This window comes from Cygnus atratus, chromosome 2 (genome assembly GCF_013377495.2).
Source record: "Cygnus atratus isolate AKBS03 ecotype Queensland, Australia chromosome 2, CAtr_DNAZoo_HiC_assembly, whole genome shotgun sequence".
NCBI classification, from domain to species: Eukaryota; Metazoa; Chordata; class Aves; order Anseriformes; family Anatidae; genus Cygnus; species Cygnus atratus.
The window spans coordinates 16,813,468-16,838,587 of NC_066363.1; the positions used below are offsets into that span (position 1 = coordinate 16,813,468).

At 37.5% G+C, this 25,120-nt stretch overlaps 1 protein-coding gene across 2 annotated transcripts in view; it reads right to left on the reverse strand.

The window, feature by feature from the left end:
- The window catches only part of WAC (WW domain containing adaptor with coiled-coil), a 62,205-nt gene that overhangs the window by 17,306 nt on the left and 19,779 nt on the right, over positions 1–25,120 (reverse strand). For both annotated transcript variants that reach the window (XM_035545298.2, XM_035545299.2), the window contains exons 4-10: positions 18,667–18,773; positions 17,780–17,895; positions 17,275–17,387; positions 15,515–15,823; positions 5,794–6,039; positions 3,665–3,787; positions 2,518–2,669 (exon numbers count right to left, since the gene is read on the reverse strand). In XM_035545298.2, coding sequence (XP_035401191.1) covers positions 2,518–2,669; positions 3,665–3,787; positions 5,794–6,039; positions 15,515–15,823; positions 17,275–17,387; positions 17,780–17,895; positions 18,667–18,773 — 1,166 coding nt within the window. The remainder of the gene's footprint in view (positions 1–2,517; positions 2,670–3,664; positions 3,788–5,793; positions 6,040–15,514; positions 15,824–17,274; positions 17,388–17,779; positions 17,896–18,666; positions 18,774–25,120) is intronic.

A 25,120-nucleotide genomic window follows, 5' to 3' on the forward strand; every position in this document is an offset into this window, starting at 1 on the left:
GAAGGAAAGGTGGATTAAAATATAGTAATTTCTAAATATATGCCACAGTATGGTCATCAAAATACAGGTAACAGTTTTGGAAGATTTTCTACGTACATACCAATAAAGCACGCAATATCCCTACCTTGAAAATACCAGAGGTGAAAACCTGCAAGCCAAGCCAGTGACTACAGGTAACCACACAACCCCACAGAAGTGGAGATTCTCAATGTAACAGAAACATGAAATGACCACCACTCTCCCACCAAGAGTGGTACCATCACTGTAGTTATGACTCGTGCTACACTTAACTCTCCTCAAACCTCCATTTAGCTTTTAAGTTTTTTGCTTCCCCTGGAAACCTGAGGGAAGACTTGTGTGCCCAAAGGCATATTCAATTCTGCAGTTGGTCTACCAAGACACACTGGCCTTACCTATGACACTTGGCTTGCCTTCACTTTCTCTTAACACATACTTAAATACTGGGCCACCTATTTTATAGGTATAATGCTGGCCTTCGTACTGGTTGAAAGGCAGTGGGTACACAGTCCTAGGAAAACACCTGTACAAAGCGTGAATAAATGCCTTGCAAATAAAAATAGAAAAAAATATCCTGCTGAGCTGTCATTTCTTCATGATTTCTTTCCGAAAGTACTTTAGGTAGAGACGATCCCACAGAATACAACTTTTGAAAGCTTTACAGTGTAGCTGATGATCAGAACTTTTATAAAGTTGATCCAGATCTCTAGGCTGTAGAGATCAGAACAGACCAACTTTAGATTACTGAAGCTAAACAGCTTAAGAGAAAAAACACGTATATTTTCATATCCCAGCATTTGAAAATGCCGGGCATCATCTTTCTTAGTTTCAAGCCTACTATTTGATAATTTAAATACTTATCACCTAGATATAGGACATGACCACATAGATTCATGATGCTCTCCATGGACAGAAACAAAGACAACAAATAGAAGCATTAGTACACACTTCAGGCTTTCAGATCATCATACCATTGTGAATCACAAAAAAAAACCTCTGGGAGTTATTTGGTTTTCTCTACATCCATGAAAGAACTCGAGAGTAAGAAAATTAGGTGTTTAGGAGAAAATGAGGAACGTAACCTGTCCTCCTGGAGATAAAAGTATTCTGTTAAGGCCAAACTACAAGAGGTTCTCCTCCTAGCAGGAAATTGAAATAAAGGCATCTTAGCTAAGCACAAGAGTCAAGAGGGGAGGAAAACAGATTTTAGGAGGGGAAAAATAAAGAATCCTGAAGTCTACATTCATGCTTCTTACACTGATGAAATACTACATACACCGAGCAACACACTGACAGACTGGGTTAGAATTTGAGGGTCTCAGTCTTAAAGATCTATGTATACAACGAAGAGACAGGACGACAAGTCCCCACTGCATGAAAAACAAACCTCTAAGGAAGTGTCAAATTCCTCTTTAACTTTCTTCCATTATTCACAGCCAAAGTTACGTCGATTTGTTTCATTATTTTTAAAATTTGCCTAAAAGGCGTAGGAGCAACCTATCTTGCATCTAAAAATGTTACATTCTACCATGAGGTAGAAATCAATAGCTCTGCCTTATACTAAGAATATCCTCCTTAACAGAAGGTCCTATAGCCCAAGGTCTCTTCCCACCTTTGATCTATGATATGACTTTCAAGTTTTAAAAAGCAGAAAGAAAAACTCTTGAGAAAAGGGAAAGAAGTTCATCTTCAGTACCTAATTACATCTATGTTCCCGATCTGCTGGACAGAGAATTTCTATAAATGAAATAAATAAATCTATCTTCGCTTCAAAATTATTTATTCCTCATTATTGCCTCTCGTAGGATATGGAATACTGAGCTCAGATTCTGCAAACGACTTTTCTTCCTCTGAACAGGGACCCATTAGTGGGAATCACAAAAAGAAAAAAATAAGTCACAACTTTGTTTTCTTCTGCATATCCATCCACTTCTAAGAAGAGAAGCTTATTTTTAGCTTCAATTAATATTTCCTTGTCACTGATCTGATTAAGAAATTCTCAATGAATGGGGAGTTGGAAGGGAAAGGAACATGTTGTTATTGGCCTTGTAAACACCTAGAACCAAATCTGAGACTACATCAAAGAAAAAAAGTCAACTTCCCTAAGAATCTCTCTCTCATTCTAACAACCTTTTTTCAGCTGAAAGCCAAAGAACCGTTACCTTCATAGCAAGTTTTTCTTCTCATATAAATGCGCTACAATATTGATCTCTTACTACTATATACGGACACTACTATTGCATAAGATAGCATCTGAAGTGAGCACAATATTTACTTCAAGAACAAAAAAAGTGTACTGTAAGAGCATGCTAGAGCTGTACTGAGAAAACACAGCTGAGTAGTTGCTTCCAATTGCTTCTGTTTCATTTGGGAAAGATAACATTCTTATTTTATCATCCTGTTTGTAACAGTTAGTACCTGGAAATGTAAAGCAGCAATACTTACTATTACCCTTAATGGTTTCTTACTGCAATATGCCATAAATCAAGAGGAGCTTACCACCTTCTGCTGCGATGATACCGGTGGTGTACTCATCAAAGGTTTAAGTGGAACGGTGTTAGTCTGAGGCGTGCTTATTCTTGGAGATACATATGATCTTGGTGATGAGGCATCAGATGTTAAAGACATTGGAGACTGATTAGATGGCTGAGCTGTAAATAAGAAGATTGTTTCTTATAAAACCATATCCAATCTTAATCTGAAATAGATCTTGTATTTCACAGTATTTTATATTAGATAATATACAAATATATACAAATATACAAAAAGATTCAACTTGAAAGGATGGGGGTGGGGGTGTGAACAACTGGAACAATCTAATATTCAACAACAACCCAAACTAAATAATTGTATTTTCCCCAAAATGTTCATTTCCAAAACTTGGCAGAATGAAAGAGGCCTTTGCTCAACGCTTTTTACACATGACGAGATTACATGAGTTTCACTTGTGATTTCTATTTTCGAGTGCTCAGCTCAATGTAACAGAGAACGCATGAACACTGTACCTAGAAACCTATTCACTCATCCTAAAACAAAACAACCAAAGTCACATTTCCATCATTAGTTAAGTTAGTGGAAGTGTAATACAGCTTATCTACTCAGTATGATGACAATATTTATGATTTCGATTTCAGTTTCTAGCTTTAGGTTACAAACCACGATGTACTACAGATACCTGAAGCAATACTATGCCTGGAAGCTGAAAATTATCTACAGAAGACTAAAAAACACCAGGTAAAATAAACTCCTTTTAAGAATTTAAGGTCTCCCTCAAGAGTCACAGCTGCACAGCCTTACAAGAGGGTTGTTCCACCACAGAAGAGTTACATTTTCTATTAAATATTAAGTAAGTCTCATTAAGGTTCAGAACAAACTTGCAAGTTTCACATTACTCATATAAAGTTAACAAACAAAGAAAATCCCAAAAGGTGAGACACAAAAGCACGTTTACTTGGTTGTTTGCCAGCTTCTTGATCCCCAAGTAAAGACTTCTTATCCTATCTTTGGGAAAGGAAGTTGTTCAAGATCCTCTACACCATGTGGCCAAAGATATGACAAGAAACAGCTTCTACAAGTTTCAGTTGTATCAACTTCTATAAAATACAACCTCACCATTTTACACGAGTGAGAAGATAACTTTAAATACCTTGCGTAGACAGTTGTGCGGCTTGAGAAATAAGGGAAGTGATATTGAAAGCAGATGGTCCAGCCGTAAGAATTTTATGGAGTATAGACTGCAGAGAGGCTTGTGTCACAGCTGCTGTTAGAACTAAGAACATACAACATTTTACTGAGAATTCTAAACATCAGTTTAAACTGTTCGAACTGGCTAAACATATATAAGCTGTTCTTTTATCAACTTTTTCCCCATGTCCACAATAAATCAGAGCACCACCTGATCTATTTTTCAATGACATGAATTCAATACATGGATGCTTTGCATGTCTAACCAAGTCCTTTTTATTTAGCAGCTTACGTTGAAGACATACATTTTAAAAAGTCTTTTAGAAACTGTTTAACTCTTCAACTTGATCTTACGGATCAATTATAATTCTTGCAAACAAAGAAAACATTTGTTCTATTTGTTATTGTTATAAGCAGAATAAGCATTTTTTTTTTAAAGTTACCATAATTATGAAATACTAATAATAAAAAAATAAAAGCTGTATCACTTAGCACCCCAAAAAGAGATTTGAGGGGATGGCGGAAAGACCATTCCCAATTCAATAAATAACAATACCTTAAAGTACCAATTGTGGTAAAATCAAAATGCTCTAGTTTTTCTTTAAAAAAATAAAAATAAAAAAATGATTTGTTCTGACTTTCAGTTCCGTTTGCTCCCACCTCATTAAGAAATTATTAATTTTCAACCAAGCTGCACTACACAGTTTAAGCACCTTCCAGTCTGAGCCAAGGAGATCCAGCCTCTGAACTATCTTTTCAAAAAAAGGTCTAGAGTCTTTGCAGGATACTTACATACACTACCCGTGAATAAGTCTGAAAGAAAAAAGACCCACCAGCACAAACACAAAGTAACCCTACACTATGTACACAGCGAGGGAAGCCCTGCTGTGCAGGCTGAAGTCACATTGCCCATTTGTATCTGTCAGCCATGCCCTCATGCTATCAAGACAATACTAAGCACTTTTATTCCAAGACAGACAGGGTTGCTGCTTAGAAATGTACAAAGAAAAAGACAGGGAACTTAAGACTCTGATTGTATTTTATTGGAAGGTTGCTGACTTAACAAGACCTGTCGTTTTTCAACACAAACTATGACACTCCTACTTTTTCAATCCAACCTGGTATAATACAGTTTTAAAGATTTCTCCCAACACAGGCAAAAAAAAAAAGAATAACCTACTTGCCTACTAGCACTGAATGAAGCCGTAAGATTTGCTGATTAAAATGAAGCCAACTGACAGTTTTTCCTCAGACATGATTGTAATGTACAAAATCCTAAATTTTAAGTAAAATTCTACTATTTTGATTTTCCTGGTGTGCACTTTCAAAAAGTTCATTATCACTGGGCACTACATGTAAATGTTTTTCTTCCAACTTTAATTGATGATCAGTGCAGAACACGTTCGAACAACAAAACCAACAGACAAAACCACAACCCAACATCTCCTCCTCCGATAACTTGACACATGCAGACATCACGAGATAAAATTACAATCAAGACACACCAACTCTACCTGTTCTTGTATTGAAAGGCACTACAGCTAGTTCTAAACCTTCTAGTAAAGTCTATGTGACAAAATAGCTGAGGGACATGGAATAGATGCGTAAAATTTAGCTGGTTGGAAAATTATCAATATGCTATCTTTATTCAGAGCAGCTAACATGTTACGTTAAAGAAAAAAGTTGCCAGGCAACAAAATTTAATAATCCCTAGAAGTTTTGGTATTTGAAAACATTATTAGAATAGGAGCTCAAACTATGGAAAACAAAGAATATCACATGAAACAAACAAATAAAAAAACTAAGTAAATTCTGGGCAACAGAATACTGATACAGTGTCTAAGTCACCAATCTCAATGAAACTGCTCACGTACATCAGAATTTATTAGCTTAGTAACCTTAAACATTCCTTGGCTTGGCTAAATTAAGAACACTTAACAGATAAACAAGCTAACAAAAATAACTCCCACTTTAGCTAGGGATGTGTTTACTTTTTACTGAAAGCAATACTAACATTTACTACTACTTAGCATCCTATCATACAGTAATGTGCATAAATAAAAGATTACATCAGCTTTAAAGAACCCTTACCTTCATTGATTTTGGATATATCTACGCTAGAATTATTAAGCTGCAATGTGGCTTGCAGAGCAGGCAGCAACTGTCGAAGGAGATTTGGGTCCTGAAGTAACGGAGGAATTGGTGATTGTGGGACAGGTGAGACAGGAACTGTAGGAGCAGATGAAGCAGGTGCAGAAGCTGGATTCAGTCCAGAAGCAGAAGATGTAGAAGGAGTTGTGCAAGAATGGGATACAGACTTGTCCACGGATGTAGACTCTGAACAGAAGACAAAAAGTAATTTTCAGTTTCCTCAATACAACCTCACAACTTCTCACTACTCTAATATTCATATTCAATTCAGAAGATCAAAGTCTTAACTGTAAGAAAAAAGCTACATATTCACATAAAAACTGGAGATATTTGATAACTAGTGTAATTTAGGCAACTGAACATAGTATTTATTAGGAACACACAAAAAATACTTTTACTTCAAACATTTGGACTGAAAGCTGCCAATATGACAAATGGGATTTTTTTCTACCATTAATGTACTCCTAATTATTAAGACAAACTTTAAAAGAAAAAATCACTGAGGAATTTTTGTCTGCTGTGCATATACTCATTTTGTATGTTTTTACCCATCGTTCCTATCTTTCTTCAGAAAACATTTAATGAAGAAAAACTTTTTGTAAAATTAATGGACTTTACAAACAGACTAGTATGTCAAATCTGAGGGAGAACAGAAGTCATACTTCCTTTATTCAGAGACCAGACTAAGAAGCTACAAAATAAAGGCCAAGTCCATCATATACAATTCGCCTAGATTGCTCAGGATTACAATGTAAGATGGCAAGCTGTTCTGAAAATTTAAAACGAGCTCCTCACATCCTGTGGCATCCTCACAGCAGAAGGGAAAAGCCATCTAAAAATGGAATACCATTTCCACACACTATGGGTATACAGTCACTTCAAGTATCCTTTCTTTAAGAAGCCTGGATCTCTGTACTTTAATTTTAGCTTCCCTTTCTCTTGCCCCCATTAAACCACACCAGAAGGCTTGACCCACAAATTCCATCAAAATGAGCACCCCTATAGCACCAACAGGTTGAATGAAGAATGAAAAGATGAATGTGGATCCAAGATCTCAACCAGGATGCTTGCACATTATACTGAAGACCTGATTTTAAACCCACCTCAAACTGGACAGAGAACATCAACCTGGATATTCCACATTTCAGGTAAAATCCAAACGAAAGCTAAAATAACTGGTTGAGAAACTCTGTCACTTTTTTATTATTTTTTCCTTTGGAGAGAAAGTAAAGGTAATAAGAGGTTGACTTTTAGTATAGAAGAAAAATCAAAAGGCCTTGTTTTATTTTACTACTTAAGAATAACATGTCACACAATTTCTAAAAGCTGTTGTTGTCTGACAGCATTAACTGAAATTTTTTAGTTTGACACTTTGTGGGAGAATGTTAAAAAAAAGTGACTGAGATCATATATCTCTAAGAGAAACAAAACACAGAAGGGACACATGGTTTCTGCAGTAAGATAACAGGTCACAAATACTGCAAAAAAAAATTAAAAACAAACAACAGAAAAAATAACTTTTGCTGTCAATTAGTTGAGAAATCTAAACCAGAAAAAAATGCTGAAGAATCCTATCTTGACTGCTTGTAAGGATGCAACAGCCAGGGCACACAAACTTTTTCTGACGTTTCATGCAATCTTCTAAAAAAGGATGTGGCCTTATCTGGTTACAAAAGCCTTGGGATAACAGATTTTGTTTGGTTTGGTTTTTACTGTATTTGTAAAGGGACCTGGTTATTTGGCAGGAGTGTTCATAAGAACGCAGAACTTCCAATAACACAAAGGGACAAGAAGCATTACAAACTGAAAAGAAAAATGATGATGTTACCAAATTTTTTACATTTTTCAGTAACACGACTAGGACAACTGATTACATATTAGCCCTCACCCTTAACACTGATAAAAGTCTCTGTTATAGAAGTATTACATACAAAATCCTACAATGCTATGGTGTTCTAAGTAAACATATCAAAACTACTGCAAGTCAAGATACATCAAGTAAACAAGTACCTTATCATACTAAAAAACACGTAAAGTTTGAACTAAACCTGTATCTGCCATAGTGCACATAAGGAAAACAAGATATATTGGCAGACAAAAGCAAGGGGATAAAGCAGAGTGGGGCATGCTAGTACTTGTAAGTTTTTTACCGCAGTTTTGAGACCCTTGCAGGGGGGACCATCCTAATTTTAAAAAAAAAATAAAAAAATGAACAGAACAAAAATAAATAAATGAAAAAAAACACCTAAGCAACTGCTAGGACTAGTTTTAAGACATACTTAGTGTAGCTAGGCATGTCTTCACAGTTAGATTGCATTATTTTACTGGTGTTAGATCAGTCCAATCATGTTCCTATGACCGGTGGTAAAAAGAAGAAATTAACTACTCCAAGTAAAGAAACCACTCACTACTGTATTATGAATTCACACAGGCAATACCTGAGCTTCAAACCACAGCACTACACCATTTTTCACCCATGTTGCAGCTTTGTACACAAAAAAGAAACTGAATCAAAGGCAAACTTTAGTGAGCAACACATTGAAGGCAAACCTCAAGATCAATTCTGGGTATTTCTCATTTCTTGTACAGAAGGACTCAAAGTCTGTCCTACAAAACCACTGAATGCCAGAGGTCTTTACAAGTACTTAAGTTTGGGTGAGCTTCTCTGCTACAAGAATACAAACCAAATTGTATCAAAACAACCAACACAATCCCATTAATTCTTTTAGAGAATATGAAAACGCTACTCACTATTCTGTAACTGCACTATTACAGACATTTTAAGTACATGTTAAAATACACCTATGAAAGGTATGTTTTGTTTATTTCTACCCAAATTAAACACCTAGAGAAAATGACGTGAAAACATTCATGGCTAACGCTAACGTTCCCATCTTTTGAGACTGCTAACATCACGAAAACCACAGCCCAGATATAACATACGAATATATCTCTATGATCACGACTACCTACATGTACTTAGTAATATAAAGGGTACAAAAGTGTTTCTGCCATATCAGAAGTCTGAAAAGTATTTTTGTGGAAGTATTTGTCATTTTTAAGAAGCCTGAACGGCCATTTTCTTATCAATAATGGGAAACTTCTTTGTGATGAAAGCAAACATGCTAAAAATACAGAATACAGACTATTTCTGTAAAATCACATTTTTCATTACTTATTTTAAACCAAACTACTTCACTCCGTCGCTTCCAGACTGGACACACTATTTCACAGAAAGAAATAAATATTAAGAAATTAAGAAAAATTAAGAATTAAGAAAATTAAGAAAAAAGCTTCTAAATACTTATATAACTGTTTTTGTAGATTTAAAATTTGTTTCATTTACGATACCATAAGTTGCAAGTTCCACCTCTTGAGTTAACATAACCAGTCAAAACTCCTCAAGATGGAGTGTCAGTTCTACAAAAATTGCTCACTGCAGTGTTTCTCCTGCTTTTCCTACAAGTAGGAGCAGAAACTTCTCACCCTTCTCCTCCTCCCTAATAGCCCTTCTCTATCTGCTTTAAGTTCAGACTGCTTCACTGTACGAGTTGCCAGTTGTTTGTTTTTTCAATATTTAAATGATTATTTCCTAGTTCCTAAAATATTTAATCAATTTAAATAAAGCATTAAGAATTACAAGACCGTATAATTCTAAACCTGAAATCACAACCATCATGGAACACGTTAAGTGAAGACTGCATACTGAGAAAAGTTGGATTTCTTTACAAATCTAAGTCTCTCAGAAATACAGCTCTGACAAGCTGTTCTGTACTCCTGAATCAATACAATTTCATGTTCATACGCTATGTACAGTATTATTGCAAAATAAGGCTTTTGATTGGCAGCCATTCATAAATCTGATTTTAAGCATTAATACATCTATCATGGATTAATTCTGAAACTATGAAATTTTACGAAAAGAAAATGCAAGTTTTGTGTGTGCTATAGAATAAGCACCCTTAAAGAAAACATATTGCAAGGCTTGTAAAAAAAAGTCTTTGATGATGATGAGTTAAAATTGCCTGCTATTGGACAAGGCTATTCTCAAGTCCCTTCACATCAACACCAACTTCTACACAAACTACACAAATGACTCTAATCTCACATAAAACTATCATGAAAGTCCCAAATAAAACTTTCTTTTAAAAAAACGAAACAATTAAAACCAAGAGCAGAACATAATCCACTGTGATCTTTTGACCTGTTGGAAACCTCATTAGCTGGTATTTATGTTTTAGCTCTTAAGATCCCTGTCCCAAATCAAAACAAGCAAGCAAAAAAACAAACCAAACAGATAAACAAGCTAATTAGATGCAGGCTATATATATTTTAAGACCAAAACAAGTTTCTGGACCAATATCTGTTATCATGGGGGAGTGGGGGAGAAGCAAGAACTGAAGCCATCCAAAAAAGTAGTCAAACAAAGTAACCAAATGGTAAAAAAAAACAGGCATGGAGATTATTTTACAGTAGTACAAAGGGCTAGTAAGCGGTTTTACATTAGAAAGAAGCATTTTTGAAGACCACAATGATTAGAGGAGGGCTTTCTATTTATAATCATTCTGCTGGACTATGAGAAACCCAAGATGTACAAAGGTGCGTCTTGGTTGCAGGTTCCACAAAGGGGAAGCTGAAAGGAAATGAACTGGAGGCTCCTGCTTGCCCTGAAACATCATTTCAAGGCAGATCTGAAATACTATGCTGAACATTCCCAAGCACTATGGATTTATTTTTTTTAGCGAAAAGGACAAGTAATCCTTTCAGAAAAATTTACCACAGATTATTTTTGGCAGTTGTGCCACAATGTTCTTCAATTACAGCCTAGATACAAGAAGGCAAAAGCTTAGATCCTCAAAGTTTGAGGCAGTAAATTAAGACTGCTGAATCTTGCTGTCACCAATTGCTGCCTCTCGTGACAAGACCACTTTGCTCCTAAGCAAACCAGGATCTACAGGTGAAATGCAGTTCTTGGCCTAGTACGCTGCCACTGAAATAAAGTTATTCTGACTAGATTTAATGCAGGGAAGTGAAAAACTAAGTCCACCCAGGTGTCCTGTTCCAACAGAGCCCTGTTAGCACCACACTGTGCCAGCTGAAAACCTCCGCCCCCCCGGGCACCTGTAGCACGGGGCCTGATCTTTTCGCCCCTGCGCTGCGCAGGCGTGACAGTGGGACACAGAACTGAGGGGGGACGAGGAATTTGTGCAAGTGTGTGTGTGTGGGACACAGAACTGAGGGGGGACGAGGAATTTGTGCAAGTGTGTGTGTGTGGGACACAGAACTGAAGGGGGACGAGGAATTCGTGTGTGCGCACGCAGCAGCTTCCTTCACAGGCCTTCTCCTGACAGACAGCATGCTGAGGTACTCCTTGCACATTGTGGCTAAAGACTGCTGTAGATGGCTTGGCTCTTATTCTGTCATGTATGTGGACAGGTGATTTATTCCAACAAAGATATATATATATATGTATATAATAATGATATGCAAATTACAGTTGACTGGGTAATTCCCAAGTTATCAAAAAGACCCGTTGAGCATTCCAATAACTCTAACTACTCAAGTTTTTCTGTTTTGCCTCTTTTAATGATGTCAGAAAAAACAATGCACTCCAAGTCTCCTAAATTCGTATATTTTGAGCTTGGGTTTTATCTCTGCCGCTGACAACAGTCACACACATGCTCTCACGCTGTGCTGTCCATGGGGGGAAAACTGCCCAACAAAATGTTCAGAAAGCCAATGGCTTCCCGCCCCCTAAACCTCACTTCTGCTGTATTGATTGAACAACTACCACCCAGAACAGCTCACCAAACTACTCTGATTCACTACTAATGGCTAAAAATCAAAACGCATTCACTTGTGCTGAAGTACCTAAGTGCAGAGCCCACTAAACATTCTCCACCATTTTCTGAGCAGTGAGAGTGACGTTTAGCTTTTTTACACAGCTCAATTACATCTGTAAGGACCTTAAGCCCTACCAAGATATGTAAATATTTAGAAGCAAAGCATTTTGTAAATACTTTAGGACAAATGCAACTAAGGCATTTAACTGGGAGAACCCAGTTAACTTGAGAACCCAGTAACTGGGTTCTCAAACGTGCTCAAAAATCTCCAAAATAATAAAAAAATCTGTATTCTATTCATGTTGGATTACTTCAGTCTCAGAACATAATTTTTTATAATTTTTCTCTATTGCCAAAATAAATGTAAAAGCTATGCTCAGCAAACAAGTATGAAATAGTGGAATAAACCTCTAACAACCTCACTAATGTCATTTTTTGTAACCACTGTATGAATGGAGTGAGGTACTTAGAACTGCAAAACTCAGCCAAAGAAGATGCAACAATACCAGGAGCAACGTTAACAAATGACTGCTGAAGACTAGTAAGTGTTACAAATATGAAAACCAAGAGGGTGAGAAAAGGATAAAGGAAGAAGCTCAGCTGTCACTGACCAACCACCTCGATCTGTCAGCATCAACATCACCACCCACACAACACCGCAGCGGCCATCCTGCTGAATTCTGCCAGGCATTTTTCAGAGTATTGCTGCACTAGAAACAGAAGTGGACTTGGACTAGAAACAGGACGGGACTTGGAAAGGTGTGAGAATTATCCTACAGATACACGTGAGAATTATCCTACAGATACACACGCTGTTAAGATACAGACAGTAAAATATTTCATACAGTAACTGAATTAGAAATAGGAAAATATGTGATGTGCCCTACAGATAAAGCAGCCAAAAAGTAGGAAAAGCAACCCCACACTTTACCTGCATAAAGCACTCACAGTGAGCACAAACAGAAGCAGCAGATTCTGACTGGAACATTCAAATCAAAGGGTAGAGGTCAAATAGTTCCCCAGGAACTCTCCACCACTGCCAGCCATTGAGGGCAGAGGACTACTGCTAAGAGCTGAGCTATAGTTCAGCCAGGGATTTTATTCAATCTCCTTGTGGGACTACAACATACCCCTGCAGCAAAAGAGATTGAGCTGAAAAAAGTGTTCTTGTGTTTTTTTTTTTTCCTTCATAGCTATTACTGCATCAAAAAAAATACACACAACAGAACTATTAAAACAGTGGTAAACATATGCGGGCATATGGCCACCAGCAACACACTGACAGGAACGAAGAATTCATTTAGGCAAGATAATTCACATATTATTCAGTCATTTGGACCAAGCTACTTTTACAAGCAATGCTAAAAGACAGCTTTACCTCTTTTTAGAAAGAGATAGTGATGGCATAGCTATTGACCAGAAAAAAAAAATGAAAATGAAAATAAAAATAAAAGGCTGTTTGCTCTACTACCATAAAAATGAACCTCTCAAAGCATTTTCCTATTCTACAAAGACATTTTTAAAAGATTGTTTGAACTGACCGTCTCAGGACAACAACCATGAACAAATACTTGAAAAATGACATACCTATCATTCTACAGGTTCGCAACCACATCTGGGAGAATGGGTAACAAAAGAAAGCTAGACAAAAACATTGCAATGTACAACACTGCTTACTTCCTTCGTTCAAACACACATGGTGCTACAAATACTATATTGGTCAAATTTCTTATCCAAAAACCAAATGAAAGTCTTACCAATCACAAAAAAAGAAAAACAAAAGACTACTGAGAACACCCTTTTAACGATCTTTTATCATATTACAAACTGCACTGAATTTTTCTGTTTCTGAATGAAGAGAGAATTCAAGCAATATGTCAAGTCAAAACTCATGAAGAAGTGTGTCAAGCCTAAAATTCACCTATTCTAACTCTTCAATTACTTACTAACTTTAAAACTGCAATCCACCCTGTCTGAAGCTCAGGAAGTGTTATATTTGCTCATAATTGTCATGAAACATTTACATCAACTAAGCATCATTATGGCAGAAATCTACCCGTTTCACTCACATAAGCTTAAAAAAACCCACTATGTAGGAATACAGGAATTATGTGATTATTAAGACAGAAGCATCCAAGGGAACACAGATTGACAGGTAAGATTTATAGTGTTAAGACTGCCCCATATGGTCATCTTCGCTGTACGTACCAAAATGTATATGCTCAGTTCTCAAACAAATGTCGCACGTAAGAAGTACTAGAACTACCTGCCAACATTTCTAGCAGTTGTCACAGTGGGAAATTCCTTCAGCTGCAGTAAAATTCACTTGCTCAGTTTAACTGGAAGCAAGTAATAAAGGTATGTGGTAAACAGGTAAAGAATACCCCGTCTGAAGTCCAACCACACACCGAACAGGAATCAAACATCCAAAATGGAATAGAGAGTTTTCTTTCAGTGTATTTTAAAGATAGCAATGAAAAAAGAAATAACATGCTTAAGAACAGAACATTTCACATGGACATTTTGCACTGTCACATTTAAAAGAGTGCAAACTGCACTCAAAGCACAGAGGTTGAGCTGAAGCAGGTAACTTCATGGTGTTCCGTACAAGAACCACACATAGACACCTTGCTTCCTGCTTTACAGTGTTGAATAGGAAAGGGCTTGCCTCTGTTCCTCTGCATTTATAGTCAATTATGTTTCAGGACCTGTGAAAACTGCACAAAATCTAATGAAAAACAGAAAAATTCTTCACATGTGATTTCCTTACATTGCAGTATTTGCCAATGAACAATACTGTTTGGATTATCTGGATTACTTATATCTGCACTAAAATCTGCATTTTTTTTAATTAAAAAAAAAAAAAACAACTGGAAGGCAGGAAAGCAAATGCAGAGCCTAAGACCAACATCAGACCTGAGTCTTCTTGGCGTGCTTTTTAGGACTCATCATTCTTCCTAGACAGACTCGCAAATTTCAACAGGGCAACAAGCTGTCGTTCAAAAATCAATCTAGTGTCATCCTAATTAGGTAACACTTTATATTAAAAACACATTATCTTTTCTTCCCTCTCCCAATTCCCCAAAAACATCGTCATCTGACAAAATGTTATTCTCTAGGAGCTCAGCTATACGCAAACATCATTAATAATACACTTCTCCAATCCCACACTCTTCTTTAGCTCTTCTTCCCAAATAATGAAGTCAATCCAATTGATTTGTAGACTTTTGAAAGTTCACAACACACAGACAAGTCATGATTTTTGTTTGATTATTCTAAATGTTTAAGGTATATTATATAGAAATACACACTTCAGCAACCTTGGAACTGAAGATCCAGTATATCATGAAACACAGATCATAACAGAAGAGCAGCCATTAAACATATGTAGAAAATTTTGTTGCTTTCTGTAAGAATGGCACTTGCAGTTTGACACTAGCATTCCAAACAGTAACAGCAGTTCAGAAAATGTAATGGTCCAAAATGACTTTCAAACAGTGTAGTTACATCTATGTTAAGAACTCAAAAAATGGCAAAGATCCAAAACAACATGAGGGAGGAAAAAAACTAAAATGTATTACTAAGAGATCATCTGAAATGATAATTTGCAGAATAAGCCAGTAAACACTACAGTGTCAATTTAAAATTGTGTAAGATAGAACCAATGTGGTTTAAGTAAGCACATCAAAATACTAATTAGGTTACAAACAAACAACACAAGAAGTATCTCAGTTCCAGAAGTAACATATTTGAACCAACAAAGCAGAGCAAAGGCATTGCATCATTTTAAATACTACAAGGAATTGCATTAGACATACCTTTTCTCTCTGTTTTCTGTGAAGGGATGGAAGATGTGGATGTAGGCAGTTTTGATAAAGTAGATGCTCCATTAGCATCAAAGGATTTCTTTGGCTGGTGATCGGATTGTAGAGAAAATGGACTAGGAGGAACAGTGCTTGGGGTAGCAGTTGGATGAACCACCGGTTTGATGGGATGCTGTACTGGAGTAGAACTACTGTGAGTCTCTGCTCTTGGCAGTCTGTAGTCTCTGTCATTGTGCCTGCTTGTTTGAGATAAAATATTCTGTGGGAGCATACTACTGGCGTCACTGGAATGCTTGTCTTCCACTTTTTTCAGGATTCCCCAAGTAACGTTGCAAAAAGGAAAAAAAATAGATTAGAAACTTGTCTAAGATTACACTGCGATTAATACAGTTGCACATAAATAACTAGAACTGATTGAACTTGTTATGATTAAAAAAAACCTCAAGCAGATTAGCATCAAAAAAGGCGAAATTCATTTTACTCACTGACAAATTGCATTTTCTCTGACCTGTCCTTGATTTAGAGTTCCGGTTAGGCACTGTGTTTTGATGAAAGGCTGCTTATAATGAGCGTTACAGTCAAAGTTAACTTTTGAAGTCTCCTAAAATAAATCTAAATCAAAATCTATTATATCCATCTTGTATTACATCCATCTTAGTGTTAAAAGGTAATTTGCACCATTTTTCTTTTGTTCATTAAAAATACTGAGCACCAAGTATGATTTCATAGTTTCAAATCATAGCCTTCAAAGAATTCCACTTCAAGTTACTTCAGTACTACCACAAAGAATTACTTCTTAGTTTAATTAGTTCAAGACCACCACACACGAAGTAAGCAACTAATCTGCATCTGTCACATGCTAATGCAAGTCCTGAACATTTTTTTTTCTCAATTCCTAGATTTTCATGTGTCACAAACCAAGTAGTTACTGAAATATGCAATTACGCTTTTTGGTTTAGCACACAGTTTGTTTTAGCACTGCAGTACGTTTCAGTACACACAGAAAAACAGTCCTTCATACACCTCTGCTTTGTCAAGTCCCTTGCAATGCAAAGAAAAAAGATACTTTAGAAAAATAAACTTTGGTTTCTACTTTTAAACCATCTTGAGACGTACGCTACAAAAGTTAACAAAACTAAATCTGCACATAGAAGAAATCTCACCCGTTTCTAGGAAACGGTCATGCATTTCCTAGAAAAACTTGGCAAAGATTACAGCTAGGTATGAGCAAAAAGAAAATTCCAAATAGAAATTCACGGTCTGAGAAAGGCTTTGCTAATAATACTGGCTCAGTACAAATACCCTTTCAATAATGTATACAAGCTTCTGAAAACCCCAATATCATAATCCATCCAGTTACTTTACTATTTTCAGATGTTAAATCAAGGTTTTAGAAGAGACTTCTTTATGTCTAATTTCATGCTCAGAATTGACAAGTCTCAATAATCGCAACACTTCATCTATACCATAAACCATGCAAGCCTCTATAACTACATGGAGAGATTAAGTTACGCAGTGAAAGCTGCAAAAAGGAGTACCATGAAAAGCATTAAGCAACTGTTGTACTAATAAATGCTCAGGGTTATTTTAAGGAACATTTGGGAGAGCTGTCCGCACCATCAGCTTTGGCTTTTTTATATAAAGAGGGGAGAAAAACAGTTAAGGAAGAGGAATTATAAGTTTGGAAAAGAAAACAGTAAGGCAAGCAAGACAAGAATATATTACTGTAAGAAAAAAAAACAAAAAACACATACTTCCACTGGCAAACCCACTGGCAGCTGTCGCCTGCATCACCTCTCTTCTGTAATCCCTATCTTTTGGAAAACTGTTAACTGACATTTTGCTTGCTTCTTTTTGCCTCTGCTCTCTGAAGAAAAGAAAACACAATTTAAGTGAAAATTTACATCACCTAGTGATACTTTCTACCAGTTAAGTTATGTAAGATGAATTAAATCATGCAAATAGGTCACTGCTCCAGATGGGGTTGGCAAACTCCATCTATTGCTTCCTGACACCAGCACTTGTTGAAGCCCTGTTTTGGCTTGCTAAGATAGCAAAGAAAACGTGCATTTCCCCTCCCCTGCCTCTGGGATCATCGAGGGATAAAACAGGTGCAAGAGGCCACGTAAGGGTGCAGAAAGAACTAGACTTGGACCGCAATCTTTTATAGCAGTAAACTACTAGATAAACTCAACCACTCCCTACATGATCGTAAGAGTATCTGTTCTTTATACATTGATAGTAGACACACACAAATACCTTTCCAGCCATTCTTTTGGTTTTTCCCACTGTGAAACTTCTGTTCGGCAGTTGTAATAGTACTTTTTGCCTGAAGAGCTGATGTGTTCAGACCAATCATCCGCAGAATCGTAAGCCTTTAAGATACAAACAGTGTTGGACAAAAGACTACCCCAGAGTTTTAACATACGCGTTTAAAACTACGTGGTGTCCTCATAGGCACCCATATCACTGTTTTCCATTTAGACCATCTCTAAATGCCTGTTTCATTTTGGATAGTTTAAAGATATGACCACTATACTCCTGTTGCATTCTACAGTAGTTTCTTCTGTTTTGTTCTCACCAGCATCCCCCCCCCACCCCCAAATATAATAGTATGTTTACTGGGATACAGCAATATCAAGATTGTTAACATTAGTTTTTGCACCTTAGAATTCCTCCACAAACTTTGCAATTACATTATCAGTTTTTTCTGCGCTTTGCAAATTCATCTATTCTGTCTTCAATGCAATTTTTAAGCAAACACAGCCCTAACTAGAAAGTCACAATAAAGTGACTAAAATTCACATGTAGTACATCTTATAAATAATTAAACCTAGACAAGACAATACGATTTTACCAACAAAGTTTATGAAAATATTTCTTTCTGTATCTACTTCATTTAATCCTGTCGTATTTTAAATTCAAGACATATACCTCAAACGATTATCAATTAGAATGGCTTTACAACATTTAACAACCGCAGCTTGCGCATGCAGAGTGTTTATAAAATAAAGCCCAATGTTGGATACTTCAATAAAACAGGTAATGTACATCCCCCTTCCCCCCATTTTAGACAAAGCGCTATTTAAAAGTCTGTTTGACTGGGGTGATCGATGCAAGGACAAATACCAATCAAAAATACTCACTGCATCAGAAGTTTTGCTTGGATTATTGCTGGGATTAGAAGAATGTGAATTTGAACTATGAAGAGCACTGTGGTTATGTGAATTTTCTTGTGGAGAGTAACTGGTCCCTAAAAGAAAAAAGAACAACAGTTACCATGTTTGTTTTCAAAGAAATTGAGCATCTGCACTCTAAGGAGGTGGGAAGGGGGCACATCATCCACAGCCTGGACCACACAGGTCAGATGCAGAAGTATTTCAGAAGACATACACGTATTTCTTCTGTTGCATAAAGGGTAAAGCTCACTTTGTTCTTCCAGTTACAATAATGTAGGTTGTCCTTGCGCTATTCTTACTCTCAAATCACACTCCACTACAAAATATGTAGCTTGTTTATTTGCTTTTATTTTTCTTTTTAGTAGGCTGAAAGAATGCTAATGTGTCAACTCAGAAATTAAGAAATATTTTCTCCTCAACATTCAGTTAGAAAGTTCAAATGGGTTTATCGTTAGCCCACCGTGTTACATACACAAAAGCAGTTTTTAAGTACGCTGTTTTCTTAACCCTTTTGAGACTCCCTGTAACTATTTCTATTTATGCATATAGATTAATTTTCCTGCAATATAAGTGCCAACATCTAGAGTACTAAAAATGGCCTTTCCCAGAGGGCCACACGCTTCTGGCCTTCGAACAACTGCTTCTTGAGATAACCTAGTTTTCTTCCTTGCCATGATAGCACTCGAGCACAAAGGAATATCTGGGATATGAGAAGGGAGACAGTTTTAAGCACTTTTTACAACCACATTTGTGTCTATGCTCAAGTCACCAATTCAACCTGAACGGTTCTAATTTCCAGTTAAACAATCCCATCTATTTACCCTTTGTGATCTTACTATAAACATCCTGCTCTTTCAAGGAATAGGAGGCTGTAGTAAAATTCTAAGTAAGTAAAAACTGTTCAATTTTTCTATTCTTCCTAATTTTTAAGTGTTCACATAAATCACACCAAACTAAGAAAAACCTTTTATATTCTTTTTGTCTTTTCCTCTACCGAGTTTTTAAATACCCAGGGATACTACAATAGGAACTACTAGCTTCACATACCATAGAGCAAACTAAATACGAAGTCAAAGAGCTTTGTAAATAGCAAAGACTAAATCTTATGAGCAACTACAATAAACATCAGGAGCCCCACCAATACTGGAGTAATAGGTAGGAATGAATGGAGCCATTACGAGAAGTTGTTAGGAGTCTTCTGAAAGCTACACAGATGATGACTGGTAATATATCACGTACAGCACAGGAGAGATTACAATACAAATTCTGATTTCTGACCCTTCTGACTATGCAAGCACTGACAGAATTACTATTTCAAACCTGTGCCCCCATACGCAGGTTAGAAAAACAATCACAAAAGAGGTATACCGTGACTAACATGTTTAGTCCCCTACAAAGGATAAAGACTGAGTTGCATATACACGTTACTGGCAACCTGAAGCATCAGTAATTCTAAACCTTTTCCAGCACTATTTTGGCTAACAAATATATGTCATTCACTTTAAAGACTGGGGGCAGAGGGAAGAAAAAGGAAGTCTTCTAAAATGTCTCCTAGCTAAAGCAAGACAATTAGGCCTACACCAACACTACCTGGTGTGCTCAGAGCCCGGTGGAATGACATTTATGATGGGGGGGGGGGGGGGCGGGGGGGGGGGGTGTCAATCTTGTCAGAGCCACACTCATATCATGGGCATTGCAAACATATGAATAACAAAAAATTGAACATATAAACATATATAACATATGTCATAACATATAAACATAACATAGAAAACAATAACATATATGTTATACATAACATATATAACATACAAACATATAAAGTCACATCGTTCACTATAAGTTAGAATATTCCAGAATTTAGACTTTAATATGCAAAAAGACTAATTCCCTTAAATGCATGAAAGAACGTTATAATTACAAGGCTGTACTCCACCATCAGCCATATCAACAGAGGCTTGGTCTTTTTCATAGACCGATTACAGAATGAGATAGATGTTTATTATTTTTGTATTAATCATTCTGTTAATAGTCTTCATCTATTTACTGTACCCTTTCCAGACTCTACTGAGATACAGTTACTAAATATCTTCACGTATTTCTGGAGGTTGTTTACCACAGACACATTAATTTCTAGTATGCAGTAAAATCATCCCTGTTTTCAAAGGAAAAAAAAGATGGAAATTTATCAGATGGCTTGTCTAAACAAATGGTTGCTATCAGCCCCTTTAAAATTTCGAAAAACATGAATGTAGTTAATTTACTGTGATCCTCTACTACGGATGCAGTTCCATTACGCTACATTCAGCATACCCAAGATGTGTTTGGTGAGTTTTAAATACTATCGTGGTCTAAACAAACAGCCACACTGAATAATCTAATATGCGCTTTCCAAACAAAGGTATGAGCCAACAACGTATGTATTAAATGAATACGATCCTTTAATGCCAATTCTATCCATCCTGTAAACAAATCCCTCCAACTCAGAGAACAGCCTTTCAGCCCCCACTTGGTGTAAGAGCTCAGCGGCATCCCCCCCCCACTTCGCACTGTTCCCTCGAGGGCTTTTTTCCAGCCACGGCCGTGAGTCACAAAGCACCTCTGAGCGAGTATCGGAGCCGCTGCAGCAGTCACACCCACCTACAGCTGGCCCTGATAATGGCAACGCCTGCTCTGCCGCAGTTCCTGCCCGAGGAGCCCCCGGGCCTCCCGGCCCAGCTGCAGCGCTCCTTTTGCAGGACCGCCAGGCTGCACGCACTTGGACTTGCCCTAAATCAGCCATCTGAGCCGGCCCCAGCCGCACGAAAACCCGTTGTGGTCTCTCTGCAATGCCTCGGGTTGCCAGGACAAGCTCCTTGGGCTTTTAGAAAGGCCACTCGTAATTACATACCTGGTGGTGTCTGGGGCAATTAGAGTGCAATCAGAGGTGCGGCTTTTCCCCACAAACCTCCGTTTAGTTTTATGGTTAATGCCGCTCTACGTTTGGGTCAGGCCCAGAACTTCAAGGGAACGAGCACGCAGGGGGCTGCCGACACGGTGCTCGCTCCTAGGAAGCTTCTAACACAGAAGCAGACGAGGCTCTGAAGAACAAGGGCTTCAGGCACTTCATACAAGGTAACGGCTTACAGACCATATGTAAACAGCAAAAAAAAACCCACACCACATCGTCAAATTAACCACACACTAAAACGCTGCGATCTCAGTATAAAAAGGCATGCAGCAATACTGTAGTCACCTCTTAGTTCTGACAACCCAGCCCAGCAAGCACTGCCAGCTCAGGTTCCCAGGGACAACTGCTCAGGATCTTCAGAAGCCCACCAAGTTAAAATGGTACTCAAAGAGCGACCCACCTGTGGAAGTCTGCCTCTACCCAGAAGGGGAGTTCCCCTCGTATGCTGGCTTTCACAATGCCTAACCCCAAGTCATTTTACACGGCTGTGACTGTTGCAATCAGCTCTGCATTTCCCAGCTGCACGCACAGCAAGCTGCTGACGAGAAGCAGATCACAAAGACAAGATTGCTGAGATTACTTCATGGCCCAGAAACAGGCCTGGTAAGGCAGGCAGCGCTCACTGCCCCTGGAGATGTGCTCTCGTAGCACTTCCTACTGTTTCTTCCTAACAGTTAGAACCTCCTAGTTAAAGCTAGCAAGGCTTCAAGTTTCTTAAAAAAGAGGGATAAGGAGTCTTCTGGTTTTTAAAATACTTGTTAGCTCATCTTAGGATGTAGCAATTACAGAACTCCCTATGGAAATCTCTACAGCACCGTCACCGTGACTTTGCTCAGCTCAATCATTTTTTGGGAAGGAGTAAGCCTGGAAAGAGCTATTTCTAACTGCAGATGGCCAAGAAGGGCACGGCACTAGGGTTGTACAGAACTGCAGCAGTGCAACTGTGACAGCAAGCCGTCATTAACACTATCGTTAGTTATGAACAGGTCATAGGACAGGTTAAGGTTAAATTATCATAATTATCTTCAAGTCTTTCAAACAACAACGAAAAAGAAACCACCCTCCTCACTCATGCATGAAAATCAGCAGGAAGTACAAAAAGCATGGTTCTGGGAACCAATTCAAAAAACAGGCTGTGACTTTATGCCTACTACACATTGGAGGTTCTGCCATGCCAAGTCTCACTTTCACTTTTTTTTTTTTTTTAAAGTACTCTCCAGATCCAAACTGCTGAATCAATGACATTTTGATCTGCAATGAGGCTTCAGCACTATGCTGGACTTGGAAACAGACATAACATAGGGTGAAGAAAATATCACATCCTGCAGCATAGTCAACTTTTTCAGTATTCACATTTAAGAAAAGCTGAAATTCTGAGTTAGGTACGGATCAGATACTAATAAAGCACCTAATTTCTTTCCCTCCTTCCCATCTTTCATGAACAAGCTGAAATACTTTCCCAAACCTCTGCTAGCAACTACAGCATTGATTTGTAACCACCTTAAACCAATTTTCTCACTGCCTGATTACAGGACTCAAACGTACCACCATGCAGTCAACGCTTTCCTCTGGCATCCAGGTGTCTTAGCCTAATTAAAACTACTTGTGTCTCATATCATGCAGTATCAACAAACCTCCAACCGAAACAGCAATATCAGAACACTCAGACACATTAAAGTTATCTTCAAAGAATAATCTATAATCCACACCAGCAAGCGATAGGAAAATGCTGGCTTACATCCTTTCCAAACAAACTAACACTGAGAAATTAGGGAGTAAACACGACCACTCACCTCCACTGACATCCAAGATTTTGCCAAGCGTAAGTTTACACTAATTGCAGCAGTATACCACTGAACAGTATGTACTATATCTTAGTTAATTTTATACTAACATACACAGAGCACTTATGATCCCTTTTTGTAAGATAAATACCTTGTTAATATCCTCACTTTTGTCCATAATAAAAAGTATCAGTGCAGATAATACATACAAAGTTTACAAATGCCCAGCAGCCAGGCAGAGAGCACGAAAACTGCTCCCCAGCAATAACCAGGGCTGTAACTCCAACTCAAAGCCAGTCCTTGCCCTTCACTACCTCCAGTGTGGAAAAGGATTTAGGAAGGGCTTTAGGATAGCCTTCTGTGCTCAGAAACCAGGCATAGGGCAAGAAGACACTGGGCAGCAGAAAAGCAAGGAAAGGAAGTTTATTCAACTTATTTATACTCCACAGATAGTGTTCTGTGACTCCCCTTTCCATCCCTTGGCTAATAATACAATCCAATTTGTTCAACTAGAGACGCTACTAGAATGTGAACCTTCTCAACAGCACAGACATTATTTGTTAACAGAAAATTTAACAGCACGATAGTTTATGGTAGTGACACTTGATGGAGATAACTAATTAAGACTTGTTTAAAGAGTGCAAATGGTACAACCTTGGTATGCCTAAATTAAGACGTCTGAAGTGTATTTCAGCTAACATCGCTGTTAATTCCATGTAAATCTTTGTGCAGAACACTTTCTAAAGTTCTGCATATGGGAGGGAATAAAGTAACTTAATGGGAACACAATACCCAAGTCTCAGCAGTAACTGAACAGCTTATCACAGCCATTTATTTGCCACATGTAAAAACATGAAGACAAAACACAATTTTTCTTCAGTGCATTTTTATGTGGCCTGCTGTATTGAAATAAAATATGGCTGTCTTCCATAGGCAACTAAAATCATAAAAAAATGCATTTTTCTAGCAGCGCAATGGCCTCAGAGAATATACCAACTGTGCGGTAACATTTTCCAGAAATTCGTAACATACTAAGTTGAATGCACAGTGCTCTGCCAAAGAAAGAAATCACTAGCCTGATCACTCTACTACCCGATTAAATACTCTTTATGCCCCCAGAAGTAAATGTTTTACACTGTGAGCAAAATAACTTACAAAGCCTCACTTCCTCTCATGCCCTATCCCTTATCTGGAACAGAGAAGTCTGTGCTGTTCTCTAACAGTTGGTTTTCAGGACAATCTTCCCATTGGAAAAAAGTTTTCATCTTTTTCTCCAAGTTACCATTTGCACAAGCTTTAGCAGAAATCAGTCCAAGACCATGAACAGTCAGACATATATGGAGTGGGACACATTACTAATAAGGGATGAAAAGGATACTACACGCATATAGTTTTCTTCAGAAAAACACCATAAAAGTAGGTCTTTCTTTCTGAAATGATAAGGAACACCTCCAGAAGGAAAGGCAGGAGCAATAAACCAGTGAAAGCCAAGGACTTGCACTGTTTAAGTAATGAAACAGCCAAAGAACTCCAACATACTACTGATCATTCAAATGAAAGATTAGCTTCTAATTTTATCTTACACATTACATAACGCAAGTTTGCTATCTTCTGTGTAAATTTCTATTTTTAATTAGATATGTCCAATTTTATTTCAGAAACTGAAGTTTAATTTTTGGCCAAACAC